General features: G+C 44.9%; 2 protein-coding genes and 1 non-coding gene across 5 annotated transcripts in view; all 3 read right to left on the bottom strand.

The window, feature by feature from the left end:
* The window catches only part of BPHL (biphenyl hydrolase like), a 35,890-nt gene extending 29,454 nt beyond the window's left edge, over window positions 1–6,436 (bottom strand). For 2 of the 3 annotated variants that reach the window (XM_040645005.1, XM_040645006.1), the window contains exon 1: window positions 6,279–6,436. In XM_040645005.1, coding sequence (XP_040500939.1) covers window positions 6,279–6,385 — 107 coding nt within the window. In that variant the 5' untranslated portion in view covers window positions 6,386–6,436. Of the gene's footprint in view, window positions 1–5,938; window positions 6,149–6,278 lie in introns of those variants that run through there. The other variant, XM_008692859.2, reaches the window with a different exon arrangement.
* LOC121106125 lies at window positions 2,954–3,056 on the bottom strand. Its single transcript, XR_005838875.1, has one exon. It is a non-coding gene; the product is annotated as a U6 spliceosomal RNA (small nuclear RNA).
* A 4,579-nt stretch (window positions 6,437–11,015) lies between the features above and the next one.
* The window catches only part of RIPK1 (receptor interacting serine/threonine kinase 1), a 40,094-nt gene continuing 33,679 nt past the window's right edge, over window positions 11,016–17,430 (bottom strand). The window contains exons 9-12 of the mRNA XM_008692863.2: window positions 16,195–16,761; window positions 14,837–14,980; window positions 12,803–13,116; window positions 11,016–12,719 (exon numbers count right to left, since the gene is read on the bottom strand). Coding sequence (XP_008691085.1) covers window positions 12,830–13,116; window positions 14,837–14,980; window positions 16,195–16,761 — 998 coding nt within the window. The 3' untranslated portion in view covers window positions 11,016–12,719; window positions 12,803–12,829. The remainder of the gene's footprint in view (window positions 12,720–12,802; window positions 13,117–14,836; window positions 14,981–16,194; window positions 16,762–17,430) is intronic.

The following is a 17,430-nucleotide window of genomic DNA, read 5'->3' as shown; positions in this document are numbered from 1 at the left end:
TCTCAAGAGTCTGCAGAGGCGGCCTTGGTCCCTAGGCAGGCCTTTAGGCGCATGGCTTCTCATGGACTCTGGCCAGCTGCAGACGGGCTCCCGGCAGGAATGCCTGTCTGCACTGCTAGGGCCAGCCTGGTTTTTAACATGTTGGAATATCTGTGTTGATCGTTAAACACACAGGTCCATAAGCTTCCATGTCAAGAGCCCTCCCTGTGCCGCTGACCCTCCTTGGCCCAACACCTCCCATGACGTAGCATCTAACTGGACATGTTGGCTCAGGAGAGTGCCTCGGGCAGGACTTCTGCCCGAGTCTGCTCTGACCGATGCGTGTACCGTATCAAGGGTACTGCTCTGATGAACCTCTCCTCTGAGGCTCTTCCAGAAGCTCCAGAATGACTAAGGAGGGGTACATAGCAATAAACACATACAAGGCTCCTGGATCAGGCCCTAACAGCCTCCTCACTAATTCCCCAGGTGGCTGGGTGACATGCGGAAGCAACGTTCTGGCCCGCCAGGACAGATGCTGGAAGGAGATGCTCCTCTTCTCCTGGCAGGATGTTAAGGAATTTACATTAACCACTGCCCCCCTTTTTCTTTATGTACTCTCTACCCCTATTACCTCTCTGCAGTTAGTCAAAATGCTTACTGAAATGAAGCATTTTTAAAAAATGAGGTCCTCGGTGCCTGGGTGGCTCAGTTGGTTAAGGGTCTGCCTTTGGCTCAGGTCATGATCCCAGGATCCTATGAGTGCCATGTGGGGCTCCTTGCTCAGTGGGGGTCTGCTTCTCCCTCTCCCTCCGCCCCTCCCCCCTGCTCATGCTCTCGCTCTCAAATAAATAAAAATCTTTTTTAAAAAATGAGGTCCTCTTTCCTCTTTCGGTTTCGTCTCATCACCAATTTCAAATGAGAATGCAGAAACGAACGTGCTGAATGCACGTACACTGTCTTAACACAATTTCTGCAAAAATGACCGAATTGGGTGGTAATAAAGCCTGGCATACCTATAAGCTCATTATCTATAGAAAAATCACGAGGAGCAATAATAAAGCCACTGAGCAAGCGTGGTCTCATACTGACACCGCCAAGCACTTATCAGCGTCCTGTTCTTCGGAGTCCTTCATTTCTATTGTTAAAGTGGCTCTAGGGTCCAGATAAAGGCAAATAACCCTCTGGTGATAAAGATCCATTTCCACAAACATTTATTGACAGAGTTACTTTTGCCCATGATCTAGCAGGAGGGAAGATAAAGAGACAAGAGATTCTCGGCAAACCATCAGGGAGGGAGGGTTAGGACTGAGGCCAGGAGCACGGCTGGAGTGAGTCAGGATTTCCCACGTTCGCCGCACAGGAAGAAGGCCCCGAGAGATGGCAAGCACCCGCACGGCTCCTGTTCGTGAGAAGGCGCACTCTTCTTAAACCTCGTGCCCTGAAGATCTCTGAGGGGCTCCCTTTCTTGCAGCGCTCAAGACATGCTTGTAAGAATCATTTTGTACAGTCAGGAGGTCACACACAGTGAGAGGAACCCCACTCCCCACAGCATCTTCCTCAACTCCCAAGACACTGGGATTTCGTGGCTGGGTGTTGCTGACTCTCAGTCTGCACCGTTCAGGGGCCTCAGCAAGGGCACTGCCTTCCAAGGGCATCCTTTCCTTCAGCTTTCACGATCACTCCGAAATCTCTTTGGCAAAAAACCTCTAACTTCCCTTCATGCTTTGCTGTATTTGTGTTTTGGTTCTCCCATTCCAAACTTTTCCCCCAATTACCCTATCCCAGCTTTTGGTTGCCCAAGATGAAGGTTAAAAACAAAAGCATGTAGTCTAGAATTGGCATAATGGGAACTCAATGTCAGGGCAAGGTTACTAAGGCAGAAGACTTTGAAGATGGTTCTAGAAGAGACAGAGACCATATCGGATCGAGCAGAGGTATCTGGAGAAGAGTGAAAAAAGTAGCATTTGAACTGCACTTCCAAGAGGAGTAAAATTTAAAAAAAAAGAATGTGGTAGGGAGGGTGCTTCTAGAATAACATGATCAAAGGCCCAGGGGCAAGGGACATATGTGGGGACAAGGCAGTGTTCACGCCTGGCAAGAGTGTGGGGTCCAAGAGGGAACAAGGTTTGGGCTGAATGCTGAGGGAGTCTGCAGCTAGGCTAAGGGGAAAGAAGACGTCTCTAGTGCCTTGTCATCAACATCAATGTGTCCCCACACCAGAGGTACCCACCACTGTCACATCAGCCCACCCCATGGGGTTAATGGAGGTTGCCAAAAACCTTTTATCGATCTCCGGGTTGGGGAAACAGGACAGAGAAGTGATTATAAACAAAAGTAAATCAAAGTAAATCAATTTCAAATGCAAGAAAAAAATTTTATTTAAAAAAATAGTTATTGAATAAAAAAATAAAGTTATCAAATTATTTACTGAATGATTTATCATCAATAGAAGACCACTGAAATGAGTAAAGCATTCTTTTCTCCAGTTTAGCAAGGGGCCTTTAGACAGTAGTTCAGGCCTCATTTTATGTGTCTGTGGAAAGAAAATCAGACTGCAGAGAGACCAGGCCTTCAATGGCCCTGAAATGTGCATATTACTTGAGCCACAATCAAGATACCAAATTTCCCGAACACACAGATAAAAAGGATAAAAAAATTTCAGAAAATTTAAAGACCAAAAATGAATCTTTCCTTTGGGGTGTCCATCCGTCTTTATCACCACTTTCTCCCCACTAATGATCACTTCACATCTCTAACCCACGTGTTCTTAAGCACGTGCGCTCGTTAGAATACCTGTGGAGAGTTAAAAATATAGCTGCCTAGGACAATATGCTTGCCTAGGACAAACCCGGCACACTATCACTCAATGACTGGGGTAGAGCCCTGGCATGTGCTTTCTCTTTCTCTCTTTCTCACTCTCTCCCTTTTCATTTTCCTTTCCTTCCTTCCTTCCTTTTCTTTCTCTCTCTTTTTAAATATGGAACGCCTCACGAATTTGCATGTCATACCTGCACGGGGGCCATGCTAATCTTCTCCGTATCATTCCAATTTTAGTATATGTGCTGCTGAAGCAAGCTGGCAGGTGCTTTCAAAAACACCAAGACACTACCTTACTATTCATTCGCTCATCTATTTCCTGAACTCCTCCTTTGTTCTGAGCCCTCCAGTAGCTTAGAGGCCGGCAGAAAAGACATAATTAGATCAGCAGATAATTAAATCAGCAGGCACTATGCAGTTTGCCTAGTATTATGACTGAGAAGTTGGGAGGATACAGGAGATGCTGGGGGTGCAGACAGCAGACATTAAGTTCCCCACACCTTAACCAACATCTACACAGCTGCCTACTTGGCCCCTTTTATGAGAGCATTTTCAGCTTCCCACTGTATCAGCGGGAAGCTCAAACTTAAGATTTGAATCATCTGGCACACTTAAATTTCCAGATGCCCAGGCTGTAAAATCTCTGGGGTGGGACACAGGCATCTGTATTTTTTAAATTCCTCAAGAGATTCTAATTCGCAACCGAAGTTGAGAACGACTGTACTGAGTTAATTTCTTGTAGAAGAAAAAGAAAATCCTAACTATTAAAAACAGCCTGTAGGAAGGCCTGCTCACCTAGAATTGCATATGCCTTACAAATATGAATTTGTCCCTGTCTCTTTTTCCGGGAAGCTGGATAGGCAATTTTGTGAAAGGGAAGGAGGTCACAAGCAATACGATGATAATGACTCCCGGGTTGTGGGGGCTGAGCTGCTCCCTTCCAAGAAGGAAAGTGTCCTCCAAGAATCTAACGACTTGGGGAAAACAAACATTTAGTTTCATTATTAAGCTAAGTAATGAACTCTATTAAGAGCTTACTTATCTCATTTGTTTTGCTGTGATGTACATTATACTTACTCTAATTTTACCAATGAGAAACCTGAGGATTAGAGTGTTTAGACAACTTGCCCCAGTCACATTACTGGTAATTTACACCAGTAATGATGGTGTCTGACATCAGCGCCTTTGGCATTTTGCCCTTTGCTTAGAAATAAAAATGAAGCCAATTAATACACCCTCACTTTGAAAGTCCTACATATTCTCCATTATCTTATGTTCAGCTATTTTTTGGGTATATTTTTTCCAAAGTAACCATTAGCTACAATAACGTAGTAGCTACCCCTAGGGCTTGAATTAAATGAATTTTGATGACTTACTTTGCATCTCTCATACACTGCGTTACTACTGAGATAGTCGTATCTGTATCAGTACTAACTGTAGCTACTAATTAGTGAATTCTTATTATATTCCAGGCCCTTTACATTTATTGTCTCTAATCCTCAGAACAATTCTGCAAGGCACTAGGCTCAGAGAGGTCAAGTAACCTGCTCACATTTGTGCAGCTGGGAAGTGGCAATGAAGCCATGTAAACACCAGAGTTCATGCTCTTTCTGTTACCTCACGGCTGAACAAAGTGTCCCAACCGGGCTCTGGCCCCGGGGCCCCACGCACCCTGACTACCAGACAGAGGGTGGTGGTGGCAGGTGCCAGGGAAAGGAGGGTCTCTGATTCTCAGGCAGAGCATCCCAAGGTTGAACTCAGAGAACAGTTTCCTTCTGGCACATTGGTGAGTTCTGTAAATTATTAATACTGAACTGTACTCGACATACAACTGCAGATAGAAAAAGCATTTTTTAAAAATTTTTATTATTATTATTTTTTTACCTGGTTCTGGAACAAACCAGTTTACAGATTACAAAATAAAAAAGAGTCAGAGTGCCAACCACAGACAAAACAAGCTTCTGGAACACAACTCAAGTGTACGTTGGGTACTGGCTGTTCTGAAGCAAAGGTCTTAAAAGAGCGCTTTCACCTACTTATACTGGGCTGCAGCTTCATTTCAGGATCAACCAGTACCCCTGCTCATTTTCTCTGATTACATGTAGTATCAACTTGCAACTGCATTTACAAAACAGCAGTTCAAAATCCAGAGAAACCTGTTTTTCACAGATATTTTAGGAAGAATGATTTACACTAAATGGATGGGGCCTTCCTGAAACCATTAAACAACCTATCTCAACTTGGGTATTGGTACATAGTAACCTAACTTCAATCTCTTTCTGCAAATAGGAAACTGGATAAATTGCCATTTTTCAATGTTGATTTATACAGCTGTGAACATTGACCTATTTTTCCACCTGTATTAAAATAGTCCTGAAAATCTAAAAGTTCTAAAATAATAATAAAAAAGAACTTAAATCAAATATGAAACTTAGGAACTAGTTAATCACAACATAAAAATTTAAAGCTGACCAGATTTTTCCCTTCTCCTTCCAAATTAAATTTTCAAATGAGAAGTTTTCACATTGGATCAACTGAAGTTCTAAATGCCAGGTACCCATTTGGGATTTGACTTTTCCTAGCCATGAATGGAACTGACCCATCACCAGTTAATTGCATACATGCCCTGTGTACGTTTGTGTGTAAAGCGTATAGGTAGGTGTGTAGGGGGTGAAGTAGAGCAACCCTCATGCGGCTCTAACCACATTTTCTGCTTAGTATCTCTTGGGACCAAGGGCACCCATTAATCTAGTTTTGTCTTGTTCTATCTCGAAGTGTACGTGAAGATGGGAGATAGGGAGTCAGAAAAGAAAAAGGCAGATTGTTCGCCTTTCCGACTACATCTGAACCTCAGAGTCAGGCCAAGGATTCTGAATTATCCCAGAGGCTCAAAGTGGTTCTTTTGCACATTAAAGTTCAAAATCAGAAAAAAAAAAAAAAAAAAAAAAGACGACGACGCAAGGACTTTGTACCCGGGACTGTGAGAGCTAATAGGTCACGGAAATTCTCAGGCTGGCTTTTGATATAAGAAGCATGAGAGATAAGAGCCCTGAAGGCGTGAAGAGACTGGACAGAGCAACGAATAAGAATGAAGGGTTTGGGATTCTAATCTCTGTCTTGAGAGTGTGGCTAAGATTACCTCCCTGGGTCGCCTTCGTCTGTCCGCACAATGAAGGGCTTGCACTCCATCACCCAAGCTCTTTAAGGCTCCAGTCGCAGAAGTGAAACCGATGAGTGGCTGAAGTGCTCAGTACGGGAGGAGCAGAGGTGGAGGTTTGCTCCACCGCCTCCCGTGCACCCACGTGGGGCAGGCTCCGGGTCGCCGAGTAAGGGCAAAACGGCGGAGACGCTGCGCCCACGGCCGCTGCCCGCACTGCCCAGCCTGCCCCGCCCCCCCGGCTAGCGCGCTCCTCTCCCGCCGCCCCCCCAGAGCGCGGACCTGGCCGCGCGGGCTCCCGGAGGGAAGCGGGTACCATTACCCGAATGCGGCTGCAGGCCCGGCACGGGGGACCTGGTTCCCCGGCTTCAGAATCGACAGGACGATCTGCAGCCGCCGCAAACACTGGCTACTCAGCGGCGCAGCCATGATCGCAGGTGGCGCCCAACCCCGGGAGCGCGCCTGCGCCGGGCTCCACCTACCGTCCTGGGACCGCTCCTCAGCGCCGCCAGAGAGCGAGCGTGCGCCCCGCCCCGCCCCGCCCGCCGCTCCAGCCCCCCTCGCTGAGTCGCTAGGAAACGCGCAGGCGCCGAGGACCCGCTCCGCCCGGCTGCCCCGGAACACGCAGGCGCCGGGACTTCCGCGGGGAGATGGATTCACTAGTCGCGTTCCGCCAGCCTACCCTCGTCACGCCGAGGTGCTCGGCCACGTAGGCAGCTGAAATGTCTCTGACCCTTGACAGAAACGGGGCTTAGGGTCCCACGGGTACTGCGACACAGATCGTCTCCTCTCGGGGTGCCAGCTCTGGCTCTCGAGGAGCACGTCCCAGTTGGCTCTGTCGTACGCGTCGCCACCGACGGAGACCCGTCCCTTCAGGGAAGCGAGGCCACATCCGCCCATCCCTCCCATCTCTCAGGGGGTGGGTGGTGAGGAGGCGCTTGGGAGGGATGGATGGAGAAGGGGCCTTCAGGCTGGCTGCTATCCGTGGGATGAAATACATTTGCTTCTAAGAATGATGCAATTAAAAATTTCCTTCATATCATCTCACGCCCATTGGTATAGCTATTGACACACACACACACACACCCAGAAAATAAGTATTGGCAACGATGTGGAAAAATTGGAACCCTGTGCACTGCTGGTGGGAATGTAAACTGGTGCAGTACAGTGGAAAACGGCATGGTGGGTCTTCAAAAAATTAAACTTAGAATTACCGTAAGATCCAGCAATTCCACTTCTGGGTCTATACCCTCAAGAATTGAAAACAGTGTCTCAAAGATATTTATACCCATGGTCACAGCATTATTCACAGCAGTCAAAAGGTTGAAAGCAACCCAAATGTCATTGGAGGGGTGAAGGTATAACTGTGTATACATATAATGGAATATTGTTCTTTAAAAAGGATGGAAATTCTGACATACGCCATAGTATGGATGAACATTGAGACATTATGCTAAGTGAATACACCAGTCATAAAAGGACAAATACTGTATGATTTCATGTATATGAGATACCCGGAGTAGGCAAATTCAAAGAGACAAAGTACAGAGGCGGTATGCCAAGGGCTTGGGGGGAGGGGAGAATGGGGAGTTAGTGTCTAATGGGTGCAGAGTTAGTTTTGTAAGATGAAAGGAGTTCTGGAGATGGAAATGGTGGTGGCAGCACGATGATGTGAGTGTGCTTAATGCCACTGAACTATCTGCTTAAAAGTTAAGATGGTAAATTTTATTTGTATTTTATCACAAAATATTTTTCTTCTTCAGATCATGTAATTCAAGCTTTATAAGGGTTATAAACATTACCTGCAATTCACAGTTCAGTGAAGAAAAAACTACCGCTGTAACGCTGGCTACCGCTGTGCCTTAGCTGGAAATAACTGGCCTCACTGTCACTGGTTAGCCTTGGCTCCAATTATTCAGGATAGCAATAGCTTCCTTGCATATTACATTCTGTCTCCTCCATGAGACCCCTGTATTGTAACAGTCCCAGATACACAGTGCTTTTTAAAGTGTTACAGCCATGGAAAGTTCTGATACCTGCAGTATCCCCACTAGCCCTTTGAGTTTCTTGAGCAATAAAGGCAAGGCTGGCTTAAAGATGGATTATGCAAAAACATTCTCTCAACATAAATGTGTCACATCAATTTCCCGCATAGAAGGAAACAAATACGTTTTAGCTGACTACTATCATCTGACTTTCAGAAACCTTTGGTGGGTCAACATTTCCTTATTTTTCCCTGAGACGTTGATTTGGGATTTCTGGTCAGAGATCATGAGAGTAAAACTAATTGTACAGTTTTAACCTGTTATCCTACCGAGAAGCAAAAACGGTAGCACTGTGAGGCTTTAGGTTATTGGTGTCACAACTGATTTTTAAGTGCACACTTGAGAACTAGTCCTTTAGGTGTAACACTAGTGTGCAGTTTAAAAAAGAACTTTGTGCCAGGCACCTTATGATGCATTATTTTGATCCTGACATCAACTTTATTGCCCTAGTTCTAGAAGAGAAAATAGAGGCTAAGAGAGGTTAGGAAGCAGGCCCTCCATGCACAGCTGAAGAGTGGCAGATGAGAATTGAAGGCTGCTTGATTTCACAACCTGTACTTGGATTGTTATTTGTTATGGAATTCACTGGAATAGCATTAGGCCTTCAATGATTTCTTCGTAATCCGATACTTCTCAAATCTTGACCATAGAGACACCTAATGTTTTGCTTTGCTTTGTTCTTTTGTTGTTGTTTTTCTTGACTTCAGTCCTTTGCAGTGAAATTGCACATTAACCCTGCCCTGATTGCAATGGGTAAAAATCATTAATCTTTCACTTCTTACTCCTAAAACACTAAAACCTGATGAATAAAAGTACACTTAAAATGTAAACCGTGATGATGAGGGAACAGAAGGCAAGCTGAGGACAAAGAAACGGACGCCCTGCGACACCCCCCCCCCACCTCCCCGGGATGTAGGTGACATTCCTCAGGCACTCCTGGCTGCCCTAAAGGACAAAGAAATAGTTAACCTATAGAGACCACAATCCTGCAAGACTTAAGTCTGCCTCGGTTTACAAATGTCTTAGCAGTTTACAAGAACAAAGCATTTCTATCACTAACCTAGCTTCCGGAAGGGAATGTAGATACAATTAAATGTCCTTATAATCTGCAGGCTCCGGGAAGTTCCCAACTATCTTCATGTTAATGCCTGACTAGAGGGGAAAAACAACCTTAATTTGACAATGGCAAGGTCTCCAGTATCCTGTGAGTCTTCTTTAACATATGAAAGTATTTCTCAACCTCCCTTTTTCCTTACCTCCCCCAACCCCATGGTATATAATCAGCCACCCCTCACAACCCCGGTGCAGCAGCTCTTTCTGCTCACGGGTCCTGTTCCCGTGCTTTAATAAACCACCAATTTTGCACCAAAGACACCTCAAGAGTTCTTTCTTGGTCGTCGGCTCCGGACTCCACCCCACTGAACCTCACGAGTATTCCGTGTCCTCATCATTTGGCGCCCAACGTGGGGCTTTGAGTCTTTACAGCCGGACTCTGAGCTTCGGTGCAAAATTGGTGAGTACTTTCTCTCTTCCTTTACTGTCATTTCAGGGGCTCTTCAAGGAGTACGGTCTTATTGGAACACTTTCATGTCGCTAGGTTAGGCCGCAATCCTCTAGCCCATGGCTACTCTACGGGGAGGAAAAAGCCTGCCTTTTGACTGGAAGTTAGTACCCTGGCCAGGATGGTAATAAGACCCAGAAACTTGATGCCCTCTTTTTACTGCTGTCCTTATACAAAGTCGTCTGTCTTGGGCAAGGGACAGCCACCTAAGTGACTAGCACGGCTGCCAATCTTAAGACTCCCGTGTGAGGTTTCCTCCTGATGGATCTAATGCGATCCCCTCCACATTCCCGGTCTAGCCACTTCTGGCCGCGGGACCTCCCCTGAGAGCCGGCCGAAACCAGTACCCGATTGAACTAAAACCCAACCAGGTACCGTTTCCTAGGGAAGTTGGCTGTAAGGACATGTGTTGGAATGTCGCTCAGACCATGATGGATTTCTATCTTTACTGTTTCCTGTCAATGTCCTCTACTAATTACTTAGGCTACAAAATTTGGTAATTTCCCCCTTGTTAAACTTTTCTAGTTTTCTCCATGGGTTAAAAACAGCTGGTTCTTCAAGGCAAGGTAAAATACTTTCAAGGCAAGATAAAATAAGGTGTGACCTTCACGGCACGACCTTCAAGGCATAACATCCAGTCCATTCACCAGGCACCCATCGGCAGCCTAGGATGCGATGGGGTAGGAGAGGGACGCCGGCATCCGTCCTACGGGCCTTTTACGGCAGGAATGCCTTCACAGGAAGGCAGGATTATGATCAATAGCAATGTCTTGTTTGAGGGACGCCTCTGGTCGCTTTGACACACGGGAACCTCTGACATATCCTGCGTGGGATGCCACGTGGGAGTTGGGGGGGATTTGGTAATGGACCTTCTTTACTTTTCTGAGCGTGGCCTCGTAGGCTGCTTCTTCGGTTCCCAAGGATTCTCCTTTGGGGTGCCTTCTAACCCATTGGAACCAATTCGGATTCCAAAATTTAGGAAACCACAGCAAGTGGAAAATCTGCTCATTTCACAAGGCTGCAAGAGTTGCAAGTGGATGTTATTTACAGTAGAAACCTTAGGGTCTGAGTATCTTCTGTGGAACCAAGTAGGGATAGTCTTCTTTCTCATTTTGTATCCATGTCATCTCACTTAATTGATTTCCTGCCCAACTGATTTTCTTGTATTGAAACTCTTCAGACAGAAATTGGGCTCTTTTCAGCCCAGTTTTTAGAGAGTGGGGGCTGAAGGAAAGCCTTCCGAACCATGTTTGAAGGACAGTGGGGCTGCAGACTCTCAAGGCAGCATCCTGAGAGCCAAAAAGCTGTCCAGAAGTTTCTCCTCTTTTTACTATCAGCTTCCTCTTGCCTGCTAATAGCAGGACGGTGAAAGGGAAGAGTACATACAGGAAATGCCAACTTAAGTGGAGAAGCCCAAACGGTTTCATTTATACAAACACATCATTTCAGTTGCTTATATTTGAGGTACAAAATTTTATTTTTAAAAGTCCATTAAAAATACCATTTTTGCCTCTTAACATGAATCATTCAATTGCTTTGGAATTTAGAGAATTTAAACACTTAGGACAGAGGTACAAGGGATACATTTAGAAAAGCAATCATCCGCCCACTCCTTTCTAGCAAAGCCTGGGACTCTTCCTCCATCCAATTTTTCTTTTGGTCTATGTAATCTAATGCTATGTGGTAACTAAGTAGTGAGCCTGGATATGTGTGGATAAGACACAAGGTTCATTACTTTGTAGCAGTGTTCTTCTCAACTGGGGCAACTGTGCCCTTCCAGGGAACATCTGGCAATGTCTCCGGACATTTTGGCTTGTCCCAACTGGGGACAGGAGGAGGGGAGAACAGCACTATTGGCATCTAGTGGGTAGAGGATACTTTCAGAAATCCAGATCCTACAATGCTCGGGACAGCCCCCACAACAAAGAATTATCTGGCTCAAGATGCCAATAGTGCAGAAGTTGAGAAATTCTGTTTTGTAGTTCTACTCCAGGTATAGGTGTAGGTGTGTGTGTGTGTGTGTGTGTGTGTGTGTGTGTGTGTGTATCAGCTAGGGCTAGCGGGATTTTAGAATCAGAACCGCAATACTGTTATCAGCCCACCAGATGGAAGAATCTGTTCTGACATCCAGAGTCACCATACTGCATCCTTCTCTCCCTCCTTCCCAGAAGGGCAGAGCACAAGGACACACACTGTCTGTTTAGCCAAGTGCAGGCAGTGATCCTTGGATGGCCTGCTTGCCTCCAGTCTTCTAGTCTTCTGGTTCCTTTCACTCATTCCTGAGTTTCGAGTGGGCTTTGAAAGGCTGGGTGTCAGAGGCACCATTATCAGGCTGTAAAGCGTCCTTTTTTGACATCACAGCTGCTCACAGAAAAAAATGAAAATATTTCTACAGTATCCTGGGGTAACCTGAGGAAGCTGCTCAACAGTGATCAGCCCTGAGACTCCAGTCCCAGCCAGGTGGGAAGAGATCCATATCCCCTGCACTCCCTCTGCAGGGCAGAGAGGCTGGGAAAGTGTAAGTGGAAAGAACTTAAAAATTGCATCAAGAATTGATGTAGTCACAACTGGCAGCAATTTCTTGCAACAACCGCCTGGAAAACTCTGATATTTTTGTTCTCTCTCTCTTTTGTTTTTGTTTTTTTTCTGTTTTAGTACTCCCTAAAATCCCTTCAGGTAATTTATGGAGTGGAGACTGCATATAATTCTTGAAGCCTGTAGTGACTGACACAACATTTGATACTGAAGTTAACAGACCTTATAGTTTTGGAATGAACTGTGGTTAGAATACCAGAAAAAACCTAGGTGAGGAGAACGCACAATTTCACCGTACTTTGGTTATAACAGGAGCCTACGTGGAGAAGAGAGCATAAAATAAAAAAGTTGACTTTGTTTACGTCCCCGGATTTTTTTTTTTTCTTGCTGGAACAAAACTCCAGGAAATTAAATGAATGGCACTGTTGAAGGTTATGGAATGAACTGAAAGAAAATTATCTTCCTCAAATATCTCTCTCTCCCTTCCAAAACACAGTTAGGCTTCTTTTTGGATTGGGTCTTGGCCATTACTAGGTCTTCCTGGTTAGCAGGTTGCTTGCTGCAGATTTCTTTCCCATTCTCCAGCTATGGAATGCAGGAGATTTTTATGCAGACAGAGAACCTGTATCAGTGAGGAAAGAACGCTGAAGGATCTGAGGCAGTACACTTTCAGTGGGTTACGTATTCACAAGGTGAGGAGATTACCTCATGCTGCCAAAGCCCCTTCTGGAGTTAGCTCTGGCTGATATGTACCAAATAGTTCAGAAGGTCTATTCTGGAACACTGGTAGAGCGCATAGGCCAGCTTTCCCACCGTGGCCCCCTTATTGCCTTCCCTCATCAGCCACTTTTGGAGCATCTGGTAAACTTTTTCTTTTAGTCCATCGCGCTCATAGTCATGGTCAATTTCATCAATCTGAGGTTCAGTGAAGCCCAACTTACGGGCACAGTTTTTCCATTGCTTTCCCAGATTTTCCCTGACTGGGTCCAGATGTTTATCTGTCAGACTAGTGACATTTTCTGCCAAACAGAAAAGAGAAGAAGGCATCAGGCTACAATCCATTTGAACATTCTAGTTTCAAAAACCTGTATAAAGAGTATTGGGAGACAGTAAAAAAGATAATTTAATTATAGAATTGTTGACCCGTGAGGTGAGTCTTTACCTGTCGGGAAGCCCATTTGGAGTGTTTCAGTGAATACCACAGAGAACCTCTTCCTCCTAGCAGATACCTCTCTGAGCCACAGCTGATGGCTTTGGGAATAAAAGCCCTGCTTGGCTACCAGGCTGTTCTATACAACCTTGGCCAGTGGCCCTGTTAATATCAGACCTTCCTGATGTAAAGAGGCAAAACACCATTTTTGTTCCTTTTGGCATTGTCTACTTATATCTGGTTAGAATCAAGGTCATTCAGCTCCTGATCCCCTGCACCCAACAGTTCACTTTCCTCTTACTTAGGGAAACCGAGACCATCAAGTGTGAACTCGTGCAAGTACCATGCCTTCCTTTGTCTTTTACGGAATGAGGTATCTACTTTTCAAGGTCTATTTTGGGACTCCTCTCTCCTCTACCCTAAGTGCTACCTTCTCTTCTCCTACAGCCACAGCCTCCCTTTCTACTGGTTCCTCCTCCTTAGGCCTTCATAAAAATAACAAAAAGAAATTAAAGTAGAAAACCACCACCACACACACTTTCCTTGATCCTCATCTCACCCCAATAAGCTGAATATAAGGAAAACGACATCTCACACTCAACCCCCCAACTCCCATTCTTTCCTTAGCTCCCCATAATGCAGCTTCTGTCCTCACTACTGGATGTCAGCAACCCCAAAACCTCCCATGACATTTCCCAAATTTTGTCAATACCTGTCTGGGAAAGGGACCCTTCATCAGATTCTCAAAGGTACCTGTGTCACCCCAAAAGTTACGAACCTCCTAAGGGGGACTATTCTTCAAATGGATTGGGCCAGGGATTGGCAAACTATGGCCTCTGGGCCAAATCTGGCCTGCTGCCTGTTTTTGTAAATAAAGTTTTATTGGAACACATCCACGCACATACGTACATATCATCTGTGGCTAGTATTGTACTACAATGTCAGTTGAGTAGTTGCAACAGAGACCTCAGGGCCAGTGAAACCTAAAATATTGACTATCCGGCCCTTGATAGAAACATTTTGCCAATCCTGGGGTTGATCACAAAGCTGGGTTCTTAAATCCCGTTGTTTTGGCCTCATGCTCGTGTTTCCCAGGTTGTGTTTTGGGATTCATGTTATGAGCCTGTGTAGTGGAACCCTATAAAAGAAAGCTCTCTTGTTTTTATTACAGAGGTGCTGTTGAGGGAATAGTCTTCTATCTTTTCAGAACCCCTTTTGATGAAGATGTGAGGGAACTACCTCTCCTAGGTCTAAGCAGTGATATTGATCACGATGACGATGATGATGGTGATGTGTTCAACACTTTCACAGATCTTACTATGTGCCAGGCAGGGTTCTAAGCTCTTCGTACATATTGACTCATTTAATTTTCGTAACAAATCCGTCAATTAGATATTATACTTATCCCCTTCTTAAACATAAATAAATCATAAAGGAATTATATGGAAATTACAGAGACACTTTACAGAGAAAACATGGGGCAACTTTCAGCGAGAATAATCAGAGAAATTTCAGGATTCCACTGTATCCCTCTAAACAATAAGAAAGTTCAAGGTTGCTAGACAATGGGTCCTTAAAGGGCATCTTACCAAAGATATCTTGGTACTTAGAAGCTGGCTCTTCTTTCAAGTTCATGTCCGGTAGCACTGAATTCATTCCACCAATCTCCATATAATTATGGTCTCCAACCTGAATGCCAGCACTGTTGTATATGGCACATTTCACAGACTCATCTGAATCGAGTGAAACACACAGGTAAGTATATTTAGATTGAAAGCAAGAGAAATAAATGGACAACATGGTAAAAGGGTAGAGCTTTACTCCAGATGCATAAGTTAAATTATTTATCCTATGCCAACCTTTGAAATTTTCTTCTTTAAAATGTAGCTGAACCAACCTCACATCCATCAGGATGACTATTACAAAAAACAAACACAAAAACAGAAAGTAACAAGTGTTGGCAAGGATGTGGATGAACTGGAACCCCTGTGTGCTGCTGGTGGGAATATAAAATGGTGTGGTAAACAGTATGGAGGTTCCTCAAAAATTAAAAATAGAATTACCCTAAGATCCAGCAATTCCACTTCTGGGTATATACCCAAAGGAATTGAAAGCAGGGCCTCAAACAGATATTTATGCACCCATGTCTACAGCAGCATTGTTCACAACAGCCAAAAAGTGGAAGTCACCCAGTGTCCATCAACAGAGGAACAGATAAGCAAAATGTGTTATATACTGGCAATGGGATAGTTTTCAGCCTTAAACAGGAAGGAAATCCTGACACACGCTACAACATGGATGAATCTTTAGGACATTGTGCTTAGTGAAATAAGCCAGTCACAAGAGGACAAAGACCGTACGATTCCACTTATAAGAAGTACCCTAGAGTAGTCAAATCCATAAAGATGCAAAGTAGACCGGTGGCTACCAGGGACTAGGGGGAGAGGAGTGGGGAATTAGGGTCTGATGAGTACAGAGTTTCGGTTTGGGAAGATGAAAAGAGCTCTGGAGATAAATGGTGGTGATGGTAGCCCAACATTTTGGTTTCATCACAAATGACAGTCTTTGGCCTATATAAGGTAAGAATTAAAATATCCAAGACTTCTTTCTTAACCTTCAGAAAACAGCAAGCAAGTAAAAGAACACAAGCAATGACCTTCGCTTCCATCAGAGATTGGGTATAATGGGACCACTGTGATGCAGATTAGAGCAGAAGACAGCTACTAATGAAAATGACCTGTAACCCACCATTTGCAGGTAGCTGCAATGAATCCCACCCAGACCGAGGCAAGTGGTCTGATGGAGACTATCCCACAGGTGCAAACTGCATCTGGCGTCCAACGACCACGAGCAACTCACCTTGTTACCTCAGAGTCTACAACAGAGCTAATGGCTGCTTTATTTTCAGAAACATTTAAAAAAAATTATAGCTAAAAAAACTGTTTACCTCTTGATGGGAAAGAGGTGAATGGAATGGTGGGTGTGTTTCCCAGTAGGTTGGTCTCAGGCACTGGAGTTTTATGCACGCTTGGCATATGGCTTGGATTTGGCCCATACCAAACTCTTGAGCCTGCCGTTCCCAGATCCTGTGGTCTTGTTCCAAAAGTGAATGGATTGTATAATCCATTGTTCCAGTATAGTACTTGGGGTTGGCTGGTTAGCCCCGTTGATTGATGTAGGGCATTACCAGGACTGGCTGCACTAGAATAAGGAAGGCCTTTTACTCCTGGGTTCTGAACGTTCTCATGAGGTCTCTGCTGCGCAAAAGGGTCATGGGAGACCCTTCGTCTCCTTTCCTCTTCTCTATTATAAGCCACATTCTGTCTGAGCGGTTTTGTCTGCCTATCCATGCGGCTTCCAAAAAGATGGTAGTTGGCTTCCTCCTGGAGTTTACTCTGCAAGCTGAGCTGATTCTCCTCCTGCTGATTATCTAGGGAGGGAGCGAACCAGGACTCCTCCACGGGACCTATCCCAAGTCCCTGGGAACTGTGCAGCGAGCTGGGCTGTTCTGGGGCTGAGAAGAAATGATCAACATTGGAAAGAGTTTCATAAAGCAACAAGAAGTAAAATAAAACCTGAGCACCATCACACATCTGTATCTCAGAATAGCATACTGAAACCTTTGAGAACAAAAAAACATTTACTTGACCATCCTCTTCCTACAAGTTACGTAGGTAATTCGTAGAAGTCCATGCATGGTGGTGAGAGAGCAGTGGGGAAATGTTAACGGGCAACAGAAACGTGAGTGTCACAGGAATGACCAAGGAAGAAAGGGACTTGTGTTGTAGCAGAGACGGTGGCTGTCGCCTTGGCGTGAGGCGGGGACTATAAGGTAAGAAGAGGAGCAGCTTGGTGGTAAGCACCTTCCATGGATTCTTTTATTCTTTAAAAGCCCTGTAAGGGTAGGAGCAATTATTATCATGATTTGATGGATGGGGTTTACAAGAGCTTAACTTGCCCTAGAAGAGATAGCTAATGAGTGGCTTCCATACCCTATACTCTGTCTTCCCTTTTGTTATAATGAAAAAAGTATCCCTCCTTGAATCTGAGATCAACCTCTCTGCTTGTTCTCCCAATCTGTCATCCCTGACCTCAAGGACCTTGCTTCCACACACGTCCCCTCTTGTTCCTGAGTTGTCACTTTCTCCCTATCAGGTATGTTAGGCCTCTTATGTTCAGGATG

This window comes from Ursus maritimus, unplaced genomic scaffold (genome assembly GCF_017311325.1).
Source record: "Ursus maritimus isolate PB19 unplaced genomic scaffold, ASM1731132v1 scaffold_30, whole genome shotgun sequence".
Classification (NCBI taxonomy): domain Eukaryota; kingdom Metazoa; phylum Chordata; class Mammalia; order Carnivora; family Ursidae; genus Ursus; species Ursus maritimus.
The sequence above is the reverse complement of the archived record's forward strand: the minus strand, read 5'-3'. Positions and strand labels throughout refer to the sequence as shown.